The 17,922-nt window shown below is 42.3% G+C and overlaps 1 protein-coding gene across 1 annotated transcript in view; it reads left to right on the top strand.

Moving 5' to 3' along the window:
• Positions 1-17,922, top strand: part of LOC112252304 (c-Maf inducing protein) — a 38,825-nt gene that overhangs the window by 7,794 nt on the left and 13,109 nt on the right. Inside the window, 4 exon segments of the mRNA XM_042323112.1 lie at positions 15,671-15,796; positions 15,887-15,937; positions 16,762-16,923; positions 17,193-17,234. Of these exon segments, the coding sequence (XP_042179046.1) occupies positions 15,671-15,796; positions 15,887-15,937; positions 16,762-16,923; positions 17,193-17,234 (381 nt within the window).

Here is a 17,922-nt window from a genome sequence, read left to right as displayed (position 1 = left end):
GTTCAGGAGTAAAAATGTGTCACGTAAATTTCATGGACACACTGTATGCAATAATAGTTAACATGATTTTTGAATGACTACTTCATTCACCCCACACAATTACCTGCAAGGTCCCTCACTCGAGCAGTACATTTCAACCACAAAGACCAGGGATGTTTTACAATGCCTCGCAAAGAAGGGCACATTTGGTTGATGGGTAAAAATTTTTTTAAAGACATTGAATTTCCCTTTGAGCAATGTGTTAATGACACTTTGGATGGTGTATCGATACACCCAGTCACTACAAAGATATAGGCATCCTTCCTAACGCCGTTGCCGGAGAGGAAGGAAACGGCTCAGGGATTTACGAGATAGAAAACTGATCAACAACATTGTAGTTACTCCACAATACAAACTTAATTGACAGGGTGAAAAGCTTGTACAGAATACAAATATTCCAAGACATGCATCCCGTTTGCAACAAGGCACTAAAGTAATACTGCAAAAAATGTGACAAAGTAATTGTACTTTTTGTCTTAAATACAAAGTGTTATGTTTGGGGTAAATCCAATACAACACTACTGAGTACCACTCTCCAATTTGTCAAGGATAGTGGTGGCTGCATCATGTTATGGGTATGCTTGTAATCATTAAAGACTGTAGAATATTTCAGGATTTAAAAAAAGCTGAATGGAGCTAAGCACAGACACTGGTAGATGAATTCACCTTTTAGCAGGATAATAACCTAAAACAATAAGGCCAAACCTACACTGGAGTTAGTTTTGACTTAAATCTGCGTTAAAATCTCTGGCAAGACTTGGAAATGGTTGTCTAGCAATGATCACCAAATAATTTGACAGAGTTTGAAGAATTTTGAAAAGAATAATGGGAAAATCTTGTACAATCCCAGTGTGCAAAGCTCTTAGGGACTTACCCAGAAAGACTCACAGCTGTAATCGCTGCCAAAGGGCTTTGAATACCTGTAAATTAGGTATTTTCATTTTCAATAAATTTGCTAAAATGTCTAAACACATGTTTTCACATTCATTGTGGGGTATTGTGTGTGTGCTTAGAAAGGTGAGGGAGAACATCTATTTAATCCATTTTGAATTCGAGCTGTAACATAAAATGTGGAATAAGCCGAGGAGTATGAATACTCTCTGAAGGAGAGACAAAAACAAAACAAAAATGTATTTTGTTCTTAGACAAAAAAATATATTTTTGATATAGGGATGGTGTAATGCAAATCACTCCTGATTTCACAATATGGCTACGGCATGTCAAACAACAGCATCCTCCCGGATACTCTAGACCCACTCCAATTCGCATACTGCCTCAACAGATCCACAGATGACGCAATCTCTATTGCACTCCACACTGCACTTTCCCACCTGGACAAAAGGAACACCTATGTGAGAATGCTGTTCATTGACTACAGCTCAGCATTCAACACCATAGTGCCCCAAAGCTCATCACTAAGCTAAGGACCCTGGGACTAAATACTTCCCTCTGGAACTGGATCCTGGACTTCCTTATGGGCTGACCCCAGGTGGTTAGGGTAGGCAACAACATGTCCGCCGTGCTGATCCTCAACACTGGGGCCCCTCCTGTACTCCCTGTTCACCCACGACTGCGTGGCCAAACATGACTCCAACACCATCATTAAGTTTGCTGACAACAACAGTGGTAGGCCTGATCCCCGACAACGCTGAGACCAGTCTATAAGGAGGTCAGAGAACTGGCAGTGTGGTGCCAGGACAACCACCTCTCCCTCAATGTGCGCAAGACAAAGGATCTGATCGTGGACTACAGGAAACGGGGCTGTAGGGGAGTGGGTTGAGAGTTTCAAGTTCCTTGGTGTCCACATCACCAACGATCTATCATGTTCCAAACACACCAAGACAGTCGAATAGAGGGCACAACAAAACCTTTTCCCCCTCGGGAGACGGAAAGATTTGGCATGGGTCCCCAGATCCTCAAAAAGTTCTACAGCTGCATCATCGAGAGCATCCTGACCGGTTGCATCACCGCTTGGTATGGCAACTGCAGGGCATCTGACCGTAAGGCGCTACAGAGAGTGGTGCGTACAGCCCAGTGCATCACTGGGGCCAAGCTTCCTGCAATCCAGGATCAATATAATAGTTGGTGTCAGAGGAAAGCCCATAAAATTGTCAGACTCCAGTCACCCTAATCATGGACTGTTCTCTCTGCTACAACACGGCAAGCAGTACCGGAGTGCGAAGTCTAGGACCAAAAGACTCCTTAACAGCTTCTACCCCCAAGCCATAAGACTGCTGAACAACTAATCAAATGGCCGCTGGACTATTACATTGACCTCCCCCCTCCATTTGTTTTGTACACTGCTGCTACTCACTGTTTTATTATCTATGCATAGTCACTTCACCCCTACCTACATGGACAAATTACCTCTAACCTGTACCCCCACACACTGACTCGGTACCCCTTGTATATAGCCTCGTTGTTACATGTTATTTATTTTTTTCCTTTATTTGGTAAATATTTTCTTAACTCTTCTTGAACTGCACTGTTGGTTAAGGGCTTGTAAGTAAGCATTTCACGTTAAGGTCTACACCTTGTATTCGGCGCATGTGACAATTTGATTAGATCTCTATCTCAGAGAGAGGGAGACGTTGAACCGCCAGTTTGCTCTATCAACCAGGGAGGGAGATTTAAATAAAGGAATTGCCTGTTTGTTCTTTTGCAGGGGGAGGGAGACACATGGAGCAACTGCTTGTTTGTTCTATCACACAGGAGAGATTGAGAGAGATGCAAATAAAGGAACAACCTGTTGGCTTGACTGAGGGCGACATTAAATAAGGAACTGTGTTTGAATTTACAAGGAAAAACGTCACAAATAAAGGAATGGCTCCAGTGTGTTAATGCAGAGGGAGGGTATCAGAAGTAAAAGGAAGAGCCTGCTGGTTTGACTGATGGGAGGGTGTCACACAAAACAGAACAGCTCTGGTCTCCTATATTGTAGAGAGATGAAGACGCAGCACAGCTTGTTGACTTTTTGGGCCATGTGACCATAACAGTCAGTCATGCAGCTGAAAAACGTCTATTACCAGTAGTTTATTGCTTTCTGTGTATACCATTTACTTTACCAGTATCAATTCCCAAATATCCAAGGATAGATGTTTAAGTCTAACTGTAAATCCATTTGAATCAAATCACTTTTTGACAACACTTTTTTTTTTTTTTTTACCATACAACCATCCATACATATGTGCCCATTGTAGCGCAGAAAGTGGACCTGAATGGTAAAACATTCAAGAGATAAAGGTGCTCAAAGTTAACATATTTTGCAAACCCCATCAGACCATAAGACATGTCTTAATCACTGGAAAATATATAATTTTAAAAGCTTAAACTAGGGATGGGCATGGTTATTAAAATAACCCGAACGGATGGTAGTATTCGATTACTTGGAAGAGTTCATTTCCGAGAAGAAAAATAATAATAAAGCTTTGTCAAAGTAAATTATCTATGTAACGTTGCTACATAGACTACAAGGATAGACCATTACATTCTACATTTTTATAAAACAAGTTATGAGCTACCCACACAAAAAGACGCACTACTAGTCTATACACGTTCCACACACACATTGTTATTGTCCGTCAATCAAAGCTGCTCAACTGTCCCAGGCTCCATTTCTAGTCAACGCAAAATATAATTAAAATTACGGAATTAAATAGGCTAAATTAGGAGTATGCTACAATGATCGACGAACAGGTACTATAGGCTGTTGTTTCATATGAATGGAGTTGTTGTAGACATACAGGGAGCGCAGCAAAATAGACAATGTGCCTTAATACTTTAGCTAGCTTCTTTACAACAAATTGATGCAGTCAAGACAGGCACGACCAGATGTTGCAGCCATATGTTATCATACCAAGTTTGTCTATCGCTCTCGCTCCTTTCCACACGGACTGTCACACACACTGGTCGCTGCGCCTCCCTCGCCCGCACCCTTCTACTGAAACAAGCAGCGCACCCTCGCTCTTGAGTCTCGTGAGTAAAGGCGTCTGCTTACTTAAGTTCGGCGAGTGTGCTCGCAAACTCCCAAAATAGCTTTTTGTTTGGAAAAAGTATTGACAAAGGCGGCAGTAGTGCTGTAGCCAGTATACACTTCCTCAAAGTAGTCCGAATTAATCTAAGAACTCTAGAAATCTTTCATGTTTATTAGTGCATTATTTTCATTTAAAATATTTTGCATGAATAGGAGTTCTCTCGTTGAATGACAACAGATTTGATTGAAGAATCTCTACTGTTGACCAATCACCGACGAAGGGGCGTCGACTCCAGCGACCTCAAGAAAAAAAAGGTGTGTCCGAACAGCCGGATGTCCAAAACTTCACAAAAGTTGTCATAATATATGCAAGAACTCTTCCGAACTGTTTCGGCTGGGAGACTCCATTTGAAGTTAGAAAAAACGTGTTTTCTACTATGTAAGACAGTTAAAAAAAAAAGTGTAACCTTTATTTAACTTGTCAAGTCAGAACAAATTCTTATTTACAATGACCGACACACGTTTTTGTTAGCTCGGATTTCGGTTGCTGGCCCAACGCTCTAACCACGAGGCTACCTGCCGCCCCAACTACATGGATACCTAAATAAATATCATGGTATTATTAAAAATAGTGAAACTATTTCAAATGTCCATTCTATTACAAACAGGGTTGTCAAATTATTTAATTTTGTATAACATTTTTTAAATAAAAATATTTTTTTAACCTTCTAACGTCTAAGTTAAATTGATTTTTTTTGTGTATATACAAAAGTATGTGGACACCCCTTCAAATGAGTGGATCCTGCTATTTCAGCCACACCCGTTGCTGACAGGTGTATTAAATCAAGCACACACCCATGCAATCTCCATAGTTAAACACTGGGAGTAGAATGGCCTGTACTGAAGAGCTTAGTGACTTTCAATGTGGTAATGTCATTTTTTAAATGTATTTTTATTTCACCTTTATCTAACCAGGTAGGCAAGTTGAGAACAAGTTCTCATTTACAATTGCGACCTGGCCAAGATAAAGCAAAGCAGTTCGACAACTACAACGACAGAGTTACACATGGAGTAAAACAAACATACAGTCAATAATACAGTATAAACAAGTCTATATACGATGTGAGCAAATGAGGTGAGATAAGGGAGGTAAAGACAAAGGCCATGGTGGCAAAGTAAATACAATATAGCAAGTAAAACACTGGAATGGTAGATTTGCAGTGGAAGAATGTGCAAAGTAGAAATAAAAATAATGGGATAGGATGCCACCTTTCCAACAAGTCAGTTAATCAAATTTCTGCCCTGCTAGAGCTGCCCCGGTCAACTGTAAGTGCTGTTATTGTGAAGAGGAAACTTCTAGGAGCAACAACAGCTCAGCCGCATTTGATTGGCCACACAAGCTCACAGAATGCGACCACCGAGTGCTGTAGCGCGTCCTCGGTTGCCACACTCACTACCAAGTTCCAAACTGTTTCTGGAAGCAAAGTCAGCACAAGAACTGTTCGTCCGGAGCTTCATGAAATAGGTTTCCATGGCCGAGCAGGGCACGCAAACCTAAGATCACCATGCGCAATGCCAAGCGTTGGCTGGAGTGGTGTAAAGCTCCCTGTCATTGGACTCTGGAGCAGTGGAAACACGTTCTCTGGAGTTTATTTTATTTCATCTTCATTTAACCAGGTAGGTCAGTTGAGAACAAATTATCATTTACAACTGCGACCTGGCCAAGGTAAAGCAAAGCAGTGCGACACAAACAACACAGAGTTACACTTGGGATAAACAAACATACAGTCATTAACACAATAGAAAATATACAGTTGAAGTAGGAAGTTTACGTGTTAGCCAAATACATTTAAACTCAGTTTTTCACAATTCCTGACATTTAATCAGAGTAAAAATTCCCTGTCTTAGGTCTGTTAGATCACCACTTTATTTTAAGAATGTGAAGTGTCAGAATAATAGTAGAAGGAATGATATATTTCAGCTTTGATTTCTTTCATCACATTTCCAGTTGGTCCGAAGTTTACATACACTCAATTAGTATTTGGTAGCATTGCCTTTACATTTTTTAACTTGGGTCAAATGTTTCGGGTAGCCTTTCACAAGCTTCTCACAATAAGTTTGGTGAATTTTGGCCCATTCCTCCTGACAGAGCTGGTGTAACTGAGTCAGGTCTGTAGTCCTCCTTGCTCGTACACACTATTTCACTTCTGCCCACAAATGTTCTATAGGGTTGAGGTCAGGGCTTTGTGATGGCCACTCCAATACCTTGACTTTGTTGTCATTGTCCATTTGGAAGACCCATTTTGCGACCAAGCTTTAACTTCCTGAATGATGTCTCGAGATGTTGCTTCAATAAATCCACATACTTTTCCATCCTCATGATGCCATCTATTTTGTGAAGTGCCACCCCACGTGCTTCACAGTTGGGATGGTGTTCTTTGGCTTGCAAGCATCTCCTTTTTCCTTCAGACATAACGATGGTCATTATGACCAAACAGTTCTATATTTGTTTCATCAGACCAGAGGACATGTCTACAAAAAGTATGATCTTTGTTCCCATGTTACTTGCATACTATTGTTTGTACAGATGAACGTAGTACCTTCAGCCATTTGGAAATTGTTCCAAGGATTAACCAGACTTGTGGAGGTCTCCAATTTTTTTCAGAGATCTTGGCTGATTTTCTTTTGATTTTCCAATGATGTCAAGCAAAGAGACACTGAGTTTGAAAGTAGGCCTGGAAATACATCCACAGATACACCTCCAATTGACTCAAATTATTAATTACATCATTTTCTGGAATTTTCCAAGCTGTTCAAACTTCTGACCCACTGGAATTGTGATACAGTGAAATAATCTGTCTGTAAACAATTGTTGGAAATATTACTTGCGTCATGCGCAAAGCAGATGTCCTAACCAACTTGCCAAAACTATAGTTTGTTAACAAGAAATTTGTGGAGTGGTTGAAAAACAAGTTTTAATGACTGCAACCTAAGTGCATGTAAACTTCCGACTTCAACTGTACATACAGTGTGTGCAAATGTAGTAAGATTATGGAGGAAGGCAATAAATCGGCCATAGTAGTGAAATAATTACAATTTAGCATTAACACGGGAGTGATAGATGTGCAGAAGATGATGTGGAAGTAGAGATACTGGGGTGCAAAGGAGCATGAGGATAAGTAACAATACGGGGATGGGATAGTTGTATGGGCTCTTTACAGATGGGGTGTGTACGGGTGCAATGATCGGTGCGCTGCTCTGATAGCTAGTAGATATAAGTCTCCAGCTTCAGTGATTTTTTTTTGCAATTCGTTCCAGTCATTGGCAGCAGAGAACTGGAAGGAAAGGCGGCCAAATGAGGAGTTGGCTTTGGGGATGACCATTAAAATATACCTGCTGGAGCGCGTGCTACGTGTGGGTGTTACTATGTTGACCAGTGAGCTGAGATATGGCTGGGTTTTACCGAGCAAAGACTTATAGATGACCTGGAGCCAGTGGGTTTGGTGACGAATATGAAGCGAGGGCCAGCCAACGAGAGCATACAGGTCGCAGGGGTGGGTAGTACAGTGGGGCAAAAAAAGTATTTAGTCTGCCAACAATTGTGCAAATTCTCCCATTAAAAAGACGAGAGGCCTGTAATTTTCATCATAGGTACACTTCAACTATGACCGACAAAATGAGAAAAGAAAATCCAGAAAATCACATTGTAGGATTTTTCATGAATTTATTTGCAAATTATGGTGGAAAATAAGTATTTGGTCACCTACAAACAAGCAAGATTTCTGGCTCTCACAGACCTGTAAATTCTTCTTTAAGAGGCTCCTCTGTCTTCCACTCATTACCTGTATTAATGGCACCTGTTTGAACTTGTTATCAGTATAAAAGACACCTGTCCACAACCTCAAACAGTCACACTCCAAACTCCACTATGGCCAAGACCAAAGAGCTGTCAAAGGACACCAGAAACAACATTGTAGACCTGCACCAGGCTGGGAAGACTGAATCTGCAATATGTAAGCAGCTTGGTTTGAAGAAATCAACTGTGGGAGCAATTATTAGGAAATGGAAGACATACAAGATCACTGATAATCTCCCTCGATCTGGGGCTCCACGCAAGATCTCACCCTGTGGGGTCAAAATGATCACAAGAACGGTGAGCAAAAATCCCAGAACCACACGGGGGGACCTAGTGAATGACCTGCAGAGAGCTGGGACCAAAGCAACAAAGCCTACCATCAGTAAAACACTACGCCACCAGGGACTCAAATCCTGCAGTACCAGACGTGTCCCCCTGCTTAAGCCAGTACATGTCCAGGCCCGTCTGAAGTTTGCTAGAGAGCATTTGGATGATCCAGAAGAAGATTGGGAGAATGTCATATGGTCAGATGAAACCAAAATATAACTTTTTGGTAAAAACTCAACTTGTTGTGTTTGGAGGACAAAGAATGCTGAGAAGCATCCAAAGAACACCATACCTACTGTGAAGCATGGGGATGGAAACATCATGCTTTGGGGCTGTTTTTCTGCAAAGGGACCAGGACGACTGATCCGTGTAAAGGAAAGAATGAATGGGGCCATGTATCGTGAGATTTTGAGTGAAAACCTCCTTCCATCAGCAAGGGCATTAAAGATTAAAGGTGGCTGGGTCTTTCGGCATGACAATGATCCCAAACACACCGCCCGGGCAAGGAAGGAGTGGCTTCGTAAGAAGCATTTCAAGGTCCTGGAGTGGCCTAGCCAGTCTCCAGATCTCAACCCCATAGAAAATCTTTGGAGGGAGTTGAAAGTCCATGTTGCCCAGCAACAGCCCCAAAACATCACTGCTCTAGAGGGGATCTGCATGGTGGAATGGGCCAAAATACCAGCAACAGTGTGTGAAAACCTTGTGAAGACTTACAGAAAATGTTTGACCTCTGTCATTGCCAACAAATGGTATATAACAAAGTATTGAGAAACTTTTATTGACCAAATACTTATTTTCCACAATAATTTGCAAATAAATTCATAAAAATCCTACAATGTGATTTTCTGGAATTTCTGTCATAGGTACACTTCAACTATAATGAAAATTACAGGCCTCTCATCTTTTTAAGTGGGAGAACTTGCACAATTGGTGGCTGACTAAATACTTTTTTGCCCTACTGTATATGGGGCTTTGGTGACAAAACGGATGACACTGTGATAGACTGCATCCAGTTTGGTGAGTAGAGTGTTGGAGGCTATTTTGTAAATGACATTGCCTAAGTCAAGGATCAGTAGGATAGTCAGTTTTACGAGGGTATGTTTAGCATCATGAGTGAAGGAGGCTTTGTTGCAAAATAGGAAGGCAATAGTATATTTCATTTTTGATTGGAGATGCTTAATGTGATTCTGGAAGGAGAGTTTCAAGTCTAACCAGACACCTAGGTATTTGTAGTTGTCCTCATATTCTAAGTCCGGACCGTCGAGAGTAGTGATGCTAGTCGGGCAGGCGGTTGCGTGCAGCGATCGGTTGAAGAGCATGCATTTAGTTTTACTAGCATTTAAGAGCAGTTGGAGGCCACGGAATGAGTGTTGTACGGCATTGAAGCTCATCTGGAGGTTGGTTAACACAGTGTCCAAAGATGTGACAGAAGTATACAGAATGGTTTCGTCTGCGTAGAGGTGGCAAGAGCAACATCATTGACGTATGCAGAGAAAAGAGTCGGCCTGAGAATTGAACCCTGAGGCACCCCCATAGAAGCTGCCAGAGGTCCGGACAACAGGCCCTCCGATTTGACATGCTGAACTCTATCTGAGAAGTAGTTGGTGAACCAGGCGAGGCAGTCATTTGAGAAACCAAGGCTGTTGAGTCTGCCAATAACAATGTGGTGATTGACAGAGTCGAAAGCCTTGGCCAGGTCGATGAAGACGGTTGCCCAGTACTGTCTTTTATCGATGGTGGTTATGGTATCGTTCAGGACCATGAGCATGGCTGAGGTGCACCCATGACAAGCTCGGAAATCAGATTGCATAGTGGAGAGGGTACGGAGGGATTCAAAATGGTTGGGGATCTGTTTTGTTAACTTGGCTTTCAAAGACTTTAGACCCAAACTCTTCCAGACCTATATCTATTCTACCCTGCCTTTCTAGAGGGGGATGACCAGTGAAGCTTTCCAATCTTTAGGGATTTCAGACGATACGAAAGAGAGGTTGAACAGGTTAGTAATAAGGGTTGCAACAATTGCAGCGGATCATTTTAGAAAGAAAGGTCCAGATTGTCTAGCCCAGCTGATTTGTTGGGGTCCAGATTTTGCAGCTCTTTCAGAACATCAGCTATTTGGGTGAAGGAGAAGTGGGGGAGGCTTGGGCAAGTTGCTGTGGGGGGTGCAGAGCTGTTGACCGGTGTAGGGGTAGCCAGGTGGAAGGCATGGCCAGCTGTAGAGATACTTATTGAAATTCTCGATTATCATAGATTTATTGGTGTGTTTCCTAGCCTCAGTGCAGTGGGCAGCTGGGAGGAGGTGCTCTTATTCTCCATGGATTTTACAGTGTCCCAGAACGTTTTGGAGTTTGTGCTATATGATGCAAATTTCTGTGAAAAAGCTAGCCTTTGCTTTCCTGACTGACAGTGTATATTGGTTCTCAACTTCCCTGAAAAGTTGCATATCGCGGGGGCTATTCGGTGCTAATGCAGTACACCACAGGATGTTTTTGTGCTGGTCAAGGGCAGTCAGGTCTGGAGTGAACCAAGGGCTATGTCTGTTCTTAGTTCTAGATTTTTTGAATGGCGCATGCTTATTTAAGATGGTGAGAAACACTTTTTAAAGAATAACCAGGCATCCTCTACTGACGGAATGAGGTCAATATCCTTCCAGGCTGCCCGGGCTAGGTCGATTAGAAAGGCCTGCTCGCTGAAGTGTTTTAGGGAGCATTTGACAGTGATGAGGGGTGGTCGTTTGACCGCAGACCCATTACGGATGCAGGCAATAAGGCAGTGATCGCTGAGATCCTGGTTGAAGACTGCGGAGGTGTATTTCGAGGGCAGGGTGGTCACGATGATATATATGAGGGTACCCGTATTTACGGATTTAGGATTGTACCTGGCAGGTTCCTTGATAATTTGTGTGAGAGATTGAGGGCATCTAACTTTGATTGTATGACAACCGGGGTGTTAAGCATATCCCAGTTTAGATCACCAAACAGTACGAACTCTGAAGATAAATGGGGGGCAATTCATTCACATATGGTGTCCAGGGCACAGCTGGGGGCTGAGGGGGGTCTATAACAAGTGCCAACAGTGAGAGACTTATTTCTGGAAAGGTGGATTTGTAAAAGTAGAAGCTCAAACTGTTTGGGCACAGACCTGGGTAGCATGCAGTAGATTGCAACTCCACCCCCTTTGGCAGTTCTATCTTGACAGAAAATGTTGTAGTTGGGGATGGAAATTTCAGATTTTTTTGTGGCCTTCCTAAGCCAGGATTCAGACACGCCTAGGACATCAGGGTTGGCGGAGTGTGCTAAAGCAGTGAATAAAACAAACTTAGGGAGGAGGCTTCTGATGTTAACATGCATGAAACCATAGCTTTTACAGTTACAGAAGTCAACAATAGATAGCGCCTAGGGAATAGGAGTGGATCTGGGGGCTACAGGGCCTGGGTTAACCTCTACATCACCAGATGAACAGAGGAGTAGGATAAGAGTCCAGCTAAAGGCTATAAGAACTGGTTGTCAACTGCGTCGGGAACAGAGAGTAAAAGGAGCAGATTTCTGGGCGTGGTAGAATAGATTCAGGGCACAATGTATGGGTATGGTAGGATGTGAGTACAGTGGAGGTAAACCTATGCGTTGAGTGAAGATAAAAGAGGTTTAGTCTCTTGAGGCACCAGTTAAGCCAGGTGAGGTCTCTGCATGTGTGTGGGGTGGGACAAAAGAGATATCTAATGCATGTTGAGCAGGACTGAGGGCTCTACAGTGAAATTAAACAATAAGAACTAGCCAAGACAGCAGTAGACAAGGCATATTGACATTAGAGAGAGGCAATAAGTAATCACAGGTGTTGATCAGGAGAGCTAAGACAACAACGGGTAAATGGCGATGAATGGGCAAAGCGGGTCAGTTATGTACATACAGGACTTGAGTTCAAGGCTGGGGCAGACATGTAACCAAAATGAAGTACCGTGTTATTGAAACTGTCCAGGGGGCATCAGCTGTGTAGCCGAGTGATCATTGGGTCAAAAGAGCAGCAATAGGTGAGTCAGGGTGCCGTTCGGTAGTCACTATTACACTAGGTGAGCAGGGAACACAGCGTTCAGAAAGCTAGCGGGCTGGGGCTAGCAGATGGTTCTTTGGTGACATCGTAACAGAATAGCCGGTTGAGACCAAATCGTCCGATCACGTCGGCAGTCCAGTCGTAATGAATCACGCTTTACCATCTGGCAGTCTGATGGACAAATCTGGGTTTGGCGGATGCCAGGAGAACGCTACCTGCTCCAATGCATAGTGCCAACTGTAAAGTCTGGTGGAGGTGGAATAATGGTCTGGGGCTGTTTTTTCATGGTTCAGGATCTTTAGTTGCAGTGAAGGGAAATCTTTAAACTGCAGCATACAATAACATTCTAGACTATTCTGTGCTTCCAACAGTTTGGGGAAGACCCTTTCCTGTATCAGCATGACAATGCACCCGTGCACAAAGCAAGGTCCATACAGAAATGGTTTGTTGATCGGTCTGGAATAACTTGACTGGCCTGCACAGAGCCCTGACCTCAACCCCAACAAACACTTTTGGGATGAATTGTGACGCCGACTGCGAGCCAGGCCTAATTGCCCAACATCAGTGCCTGACCTCACTAATGCCTTTGTGGCTGAATGGAAGCAAGTCCCCTCAGCAGTGTTCCAACAGTCTTGAATGAGTTCCCACATATTCTGAACACTTGTTTGCTGCTTTTCCTTCACTCTGCGGTCCGACTCATCCCCAAACCATTTCAATTTGCTTGAGGTTGGGGGATTGTGGAGGCCAGGTCATCTGACGCAGCACTCCATTACTCTCCTTCTTGGTAAAATAGCCCTTACACAGCCTAGATGTGTGTTGGGTCATTGTCCTGTTGAGAAACAAATGATAGTCTCACTAAGCCCAACCCTGATGGGATGGAGTATTGCTGTGGTAGCCATGCTGGTTAAGTTTGCCTTGAATTCTAAATAAATCACAGACCGTGTCACCAGCAAAGCATCCCCATGCCATAACACTTCCTCCTCCATACTTTACGGTGGGAAATACACATGTGGAGATCATCCGTTCACCCACACCGCATCTCACAAAAATGTCAAATTTTGACTCCAGACCAAAGGACAAATTTCCGCAAGTCTAATATCCATTGATCGTGTTTCTTGGCCCAAGGAAGAATCTGTTCTTATTGGTGTCCTTTAGTAGTGGTTTCTTTGCAGCAATTTGACCATGAAGGCCTGATTCACACACTCCTCTGAACAGTTGATGTTCAGATGTGTCTCTTACTTGAGCTTTGAAGCATTCATTTGGGCTGCAATTTCTGTAGATGGTAACTAATGAATTTGTCCTCTGCAGCAGCGATAACTCTGGGTCTTCCTTTCCTGTGGCGGTCCTCATGAGAGCCAGTTTCATCATAGTGCTTGATGGTTTTTGCGGCTGCACTTGAAGAAACTTTCAAAGTTCTTCAAATTTTCCGTATTGACTGACCTTCATGTCTGAAAGTAATGATGGACTGTTGTTTCTCTTTGCTTATTTGAGCTGTTCTAATTCCACAAATTAACCAGGTATACCTGTTAATTGAAATGCATTCCAGGTGACCCCCTCATTAAGCTGGTTGAGAGTGTGCAAAGCTGTCATCAAGGCAAAGGGTGGCTATTTGTAGAATCTCAAATATAAAATATATTTTGATTTGATAACACTGTTTTGGTTATGACATGATTTCATATGTGTTATTTCATAGTTTTGATGTCTTCACTATTATTCTACAATGTAGAAAATAGTAAAAAATTAAGAAAAACCCTTGAAAGTGTAGGCTTGTCCGAACCTTTGACTGGTACTATATATAGACAGAAAGATTTGTGTATATGTTCTAGCTTAGACCCTACTTTAGAGACACAACATGCTTTTGAATACAGGGTTGGTGTCATTTTTTTGTCTAATAAATGTACATCAGAGAATGTTGACTTGAATGGGAATATCTCTTTTAAATTATGCTTTCAATCTTCCATAGGAAACCCATTGAAATCATAGAAATATAGATAATAGAATAGTCATGACCACTTTAAGTTGACATTCAGCAGTGGGTGGACCGTGGGCCATATTTGTAGTAGTAATTAGAAGTTAAAATTTCAAATAAATTTCAATAGTGTACCTGTACCAACTAAATTGCAGTGGTTTTTAGTGATGAGTCCATTCTGTACATTTTCTTTGTTTGACTGAAATGACACCCACCCTGTATTCAAGAGCATGTTGTGTCTCAACCGATGGTGGGCACAACACAAAAACCTCAGATGATGGAAATGAGGATTTAAGCTACAACATATATGTGAAAATATGAACTAAATCAGTTTACGTGTTTTTAGATAATTGACGTTAAATGTTAAAACACTTTTATTTTTATTTTTTATGTTTGAACATAACAATATGCCCCCACCCCCATCAAAGTTGCCCATCCCTGTGCTCTATGGACAGCTATGTTGGGTGTTGAATACTGCCTTGTACAAGTCGTCAGCAATGCCTCTTCTAATTATTTCCATCACTGGGCAAATTTCAGGTCTGCTGAGCGCAAACATGAATGTTGTGAAAATTCTGTGCAACTTCCGACGCATGTTTACTGTGAACACTGAGGCTGTACCTGCTTTAAGTTAGTTTTACACATCGGTCAAGTAGGCTTCTGGGGCTATTTGATCATAATGTAGTCCTAACAGAGTAGCCTACCATCAAAAACAATGAAGAAAATGCATCCAATAACATTTTAACATGGATATAGCTGTTCTATTGTTCAGCCTGTGTGTTGTGTTCGATGTAGGATTACATTCCATTAGACTTTTTTGAAAAAAACATGCAGGGCTGGACATTAACCTGTTCATCCACTTGTCCTTCAGACAAGGTGACTAAAAATGTTGTTGTGGTGTTTGATGCAAAAAAAACAGTTTAAAATGCATCATTATTACATTACCATTATGGTTATTGGCTACTTAGCTTATTCAAGCCTGTCTCAAAACCCAACTGCCCCTTACATTAAAAAAAGCTCTTTACCTGACTCGCTTTTCAAAGATAGAATCCTACGTGCGTTCTGCCCACAACAAAATCTCTTACATCATTTGTTTTACATATTAAGTCTTGCATAGTAGTTTGTTTTGGTATGTTGCATTGAAAATGGCTAATATTGTGTTGATTCGATCACAATTCCCACAGTAAAGAGAAAGGTTGATAGTGTTAAGAGTGGAAACCTCAATAAAGTTGAGTGACGCTCAATCTCGTGCTTCTCTGCCCGCTCTGATATTTCTTCTGTGCGCAGCTTTGAGGAAACATTGGTCATACGTACAGTGATCATTATGACTTCCCAATGAGAGATTGTTTGGAACACTGTGATAGCCTGTCTGTTGGCCTTGTATTTCTCTATACAAATGTGCAGCCTGCGTGTGTAGCATGTACGAATGAGTGGTTGACATTATTTCTCTCATGGTCTCTAGCCCACGGGGTACATGGAGGCTGCCCTGTCCTACAGTACCATAGAGGACCTGCAGCTGCTCTCCTGGGATAATGCCCCCAAATATTGTGTGCAGCTCAGCTTCCCTGGGGGCACCGTCCTCCTGCAGGTATGCCCTGTACCCTCTCTCCCTATTCATGTAACATGACATGCATGTGTGCTTTCGATCAGTTACCTGATGTTCTGTGTGCCCTAACAGGCAGCCAACAGCTATCTTCGGGACCAGTGGTTTCATTCCCTGCAGTGGAAGGTAGGATTACTATGATGAAGTATTCATTGGTTTGTGTTCATGGGGGTTCAACAAGACTCACGGTACTTTGCACAGAGATTTTATTTGTAGGCTACACAGAGAGCTGCATCGGCAGGGCACGTGGGAATGGGTCCCACTGGAGGTCGGAGGCTCCCCAAATAGCATATGATAGGAAAATGTGTAGAATTAAAGGAAATGTGCTTTACAATTCCAAAATGTTCTCATAACTTCAAGGCAAAATGTGTAGAATAGCAGGAAACTTGCCTTAAAACTGAAACATTTTCTCTTGGCCTCATTACAAAATGTGTAGAATAGCATTATAAAACTGCACAAATGTTTTGAAAGTTACTTTTTATTTAAATATTATTAAATCAAATAATTTTTTTCTTATTTGGTCGATGCCCATGGGCCTCAGATGCATTCGTCCTGTAATGCATGCATTTCCCTCATGTATCTCTGCATTGGTTTGATAAGCCTATAAAGCAACATATTGTGTCCCAAAGGCTTGAAGCCTATTTTTTATTTATTTATTTTATTTCACCTTTATTTAACCAGGTAGGCTAGTTGAGAACAAGTTCTCATTTGCAACTGCGACCTGGCCAAGATAAAGCATAGCAGTGTGAGCAGACAACACAGAGTTACACATGGAGTAAAAAATTAACAAGTCAATAACACAGTAGAAAACAAAGGGAGAGTCTATATACAATGTGTGCAAAAGGCATGAGGAGGTAGGCGAATAATTACAATTTTGCAGATTAACACTGGAGTGATAAATTGTAGTTAATCTGTATGTGGTTATGCGTGTGCCTCTATTTTCTAACCAGAAAAAGATCTATAAGTACCGTAAGGTTCTGAACAACCCGAGTCGCTGGGAGGTGGTTCTGAAGGAGATCAGATCACTGGTGGACATGGCCTTGACCTCTCCCCTGCAGGACGAGTCCATTCACCAGGCCCCGCTGCAAATCATCTCCACCCTGCTGGCCGAGGTATGCCCATCTGCTGGCCTCGCACGCCCGCAGTCATCACACACACACACACACACTACAATACACACACTACAATACACACACTACAATACACACACTACAATACACACACCTGCTGCTGGGAGCTCAGCTCAAAACACACAGATGCCTGCTGTTTGGCAGAGTCAGAACTGTTCGTCAGTTTGGGAGTGGCTCTATTCAATTTGTTTTTCTGCTCTCGCTCTCTGATCATACCTGTCCCACTTCTGTTGTCCCCTCTGCCTCCCCAGAACACCAACCTCAGCTCTCAGGACCATGAGAACATCATTGTGGTGAGTTTAAAGGTGAATGGAAGCACTAGCTTCTAGAACGCCAGCTTCCTGTAACTGTAAATAGCCATGCTTTCTTTGTTCATATTATTACGTCAATGACTGGACAGAAACCATTTTGTAGTTTAGCAATGGCGAAGTTTAGTGAAAGTGATCTGGTCAAACTGCTGAGACTGCACATTTTTTTGCCTATTATTGCAGCTCAGAAGGCGTGTCGAGCAGGTTAGCAATAAGCCCCTGGATAGCAGCTTTGATGATGGACAGCTACTCCGTAGCAGCGGCACCCACTGGTGTTCGTGTGGATGCTAGTCAGATTATGCCCACTTACTATTGTTACAGTGTAATGGTGTATTCATCTAGATGTGTTTGTGTCCATACCCCCATGGACCCTGGCCACTTGAATCATAGGATGATTGCATTATTAAACTGTTGCAGCACACGAGGTACAGTTAAATCTACACTTGTTGCATACGAACAGCTGCTCACCTTATTTACCTGTCTTGAGGCGAATTGAGAGCTAAGATAATACAGCCCTAGAGGATAATAGGGACAGCTGTGTACTTTTAAGTTGACTTCTGCAGTAACTCTTGGGAATTATACTAGGATAGCAGAGTTTATTGGCCCATGACAGGTTGCTGGCAAGGGGCCATTGTAAATACAAGATAGCATGGCTGGGGAAATTGTGAAGTTG

The sequence above is a fragment of the Oncorhynchus tshawytscha genome, linkage group LG06 (genome assembly GCF_018296145.1).
Source record: "Oncorhynchus tshawytscha isolate Ot180627B linkage group LG06, Otsh_v2.0, whole genome shotgun sequence".
In the NCBI taxonomy this organism is placed as follows: Eukaryota; Metazoa; Chordata; class Actinopteri; order Salmoniformes; family Salmonidae; genus Oncorhynchus; species Oncorhynchus tshawytscha.
The sequence above is the reverse complement of the archived record's forward strand: the minus strand, read 5'-3'. Positions and strand labels throughout refer to the sequence as shown.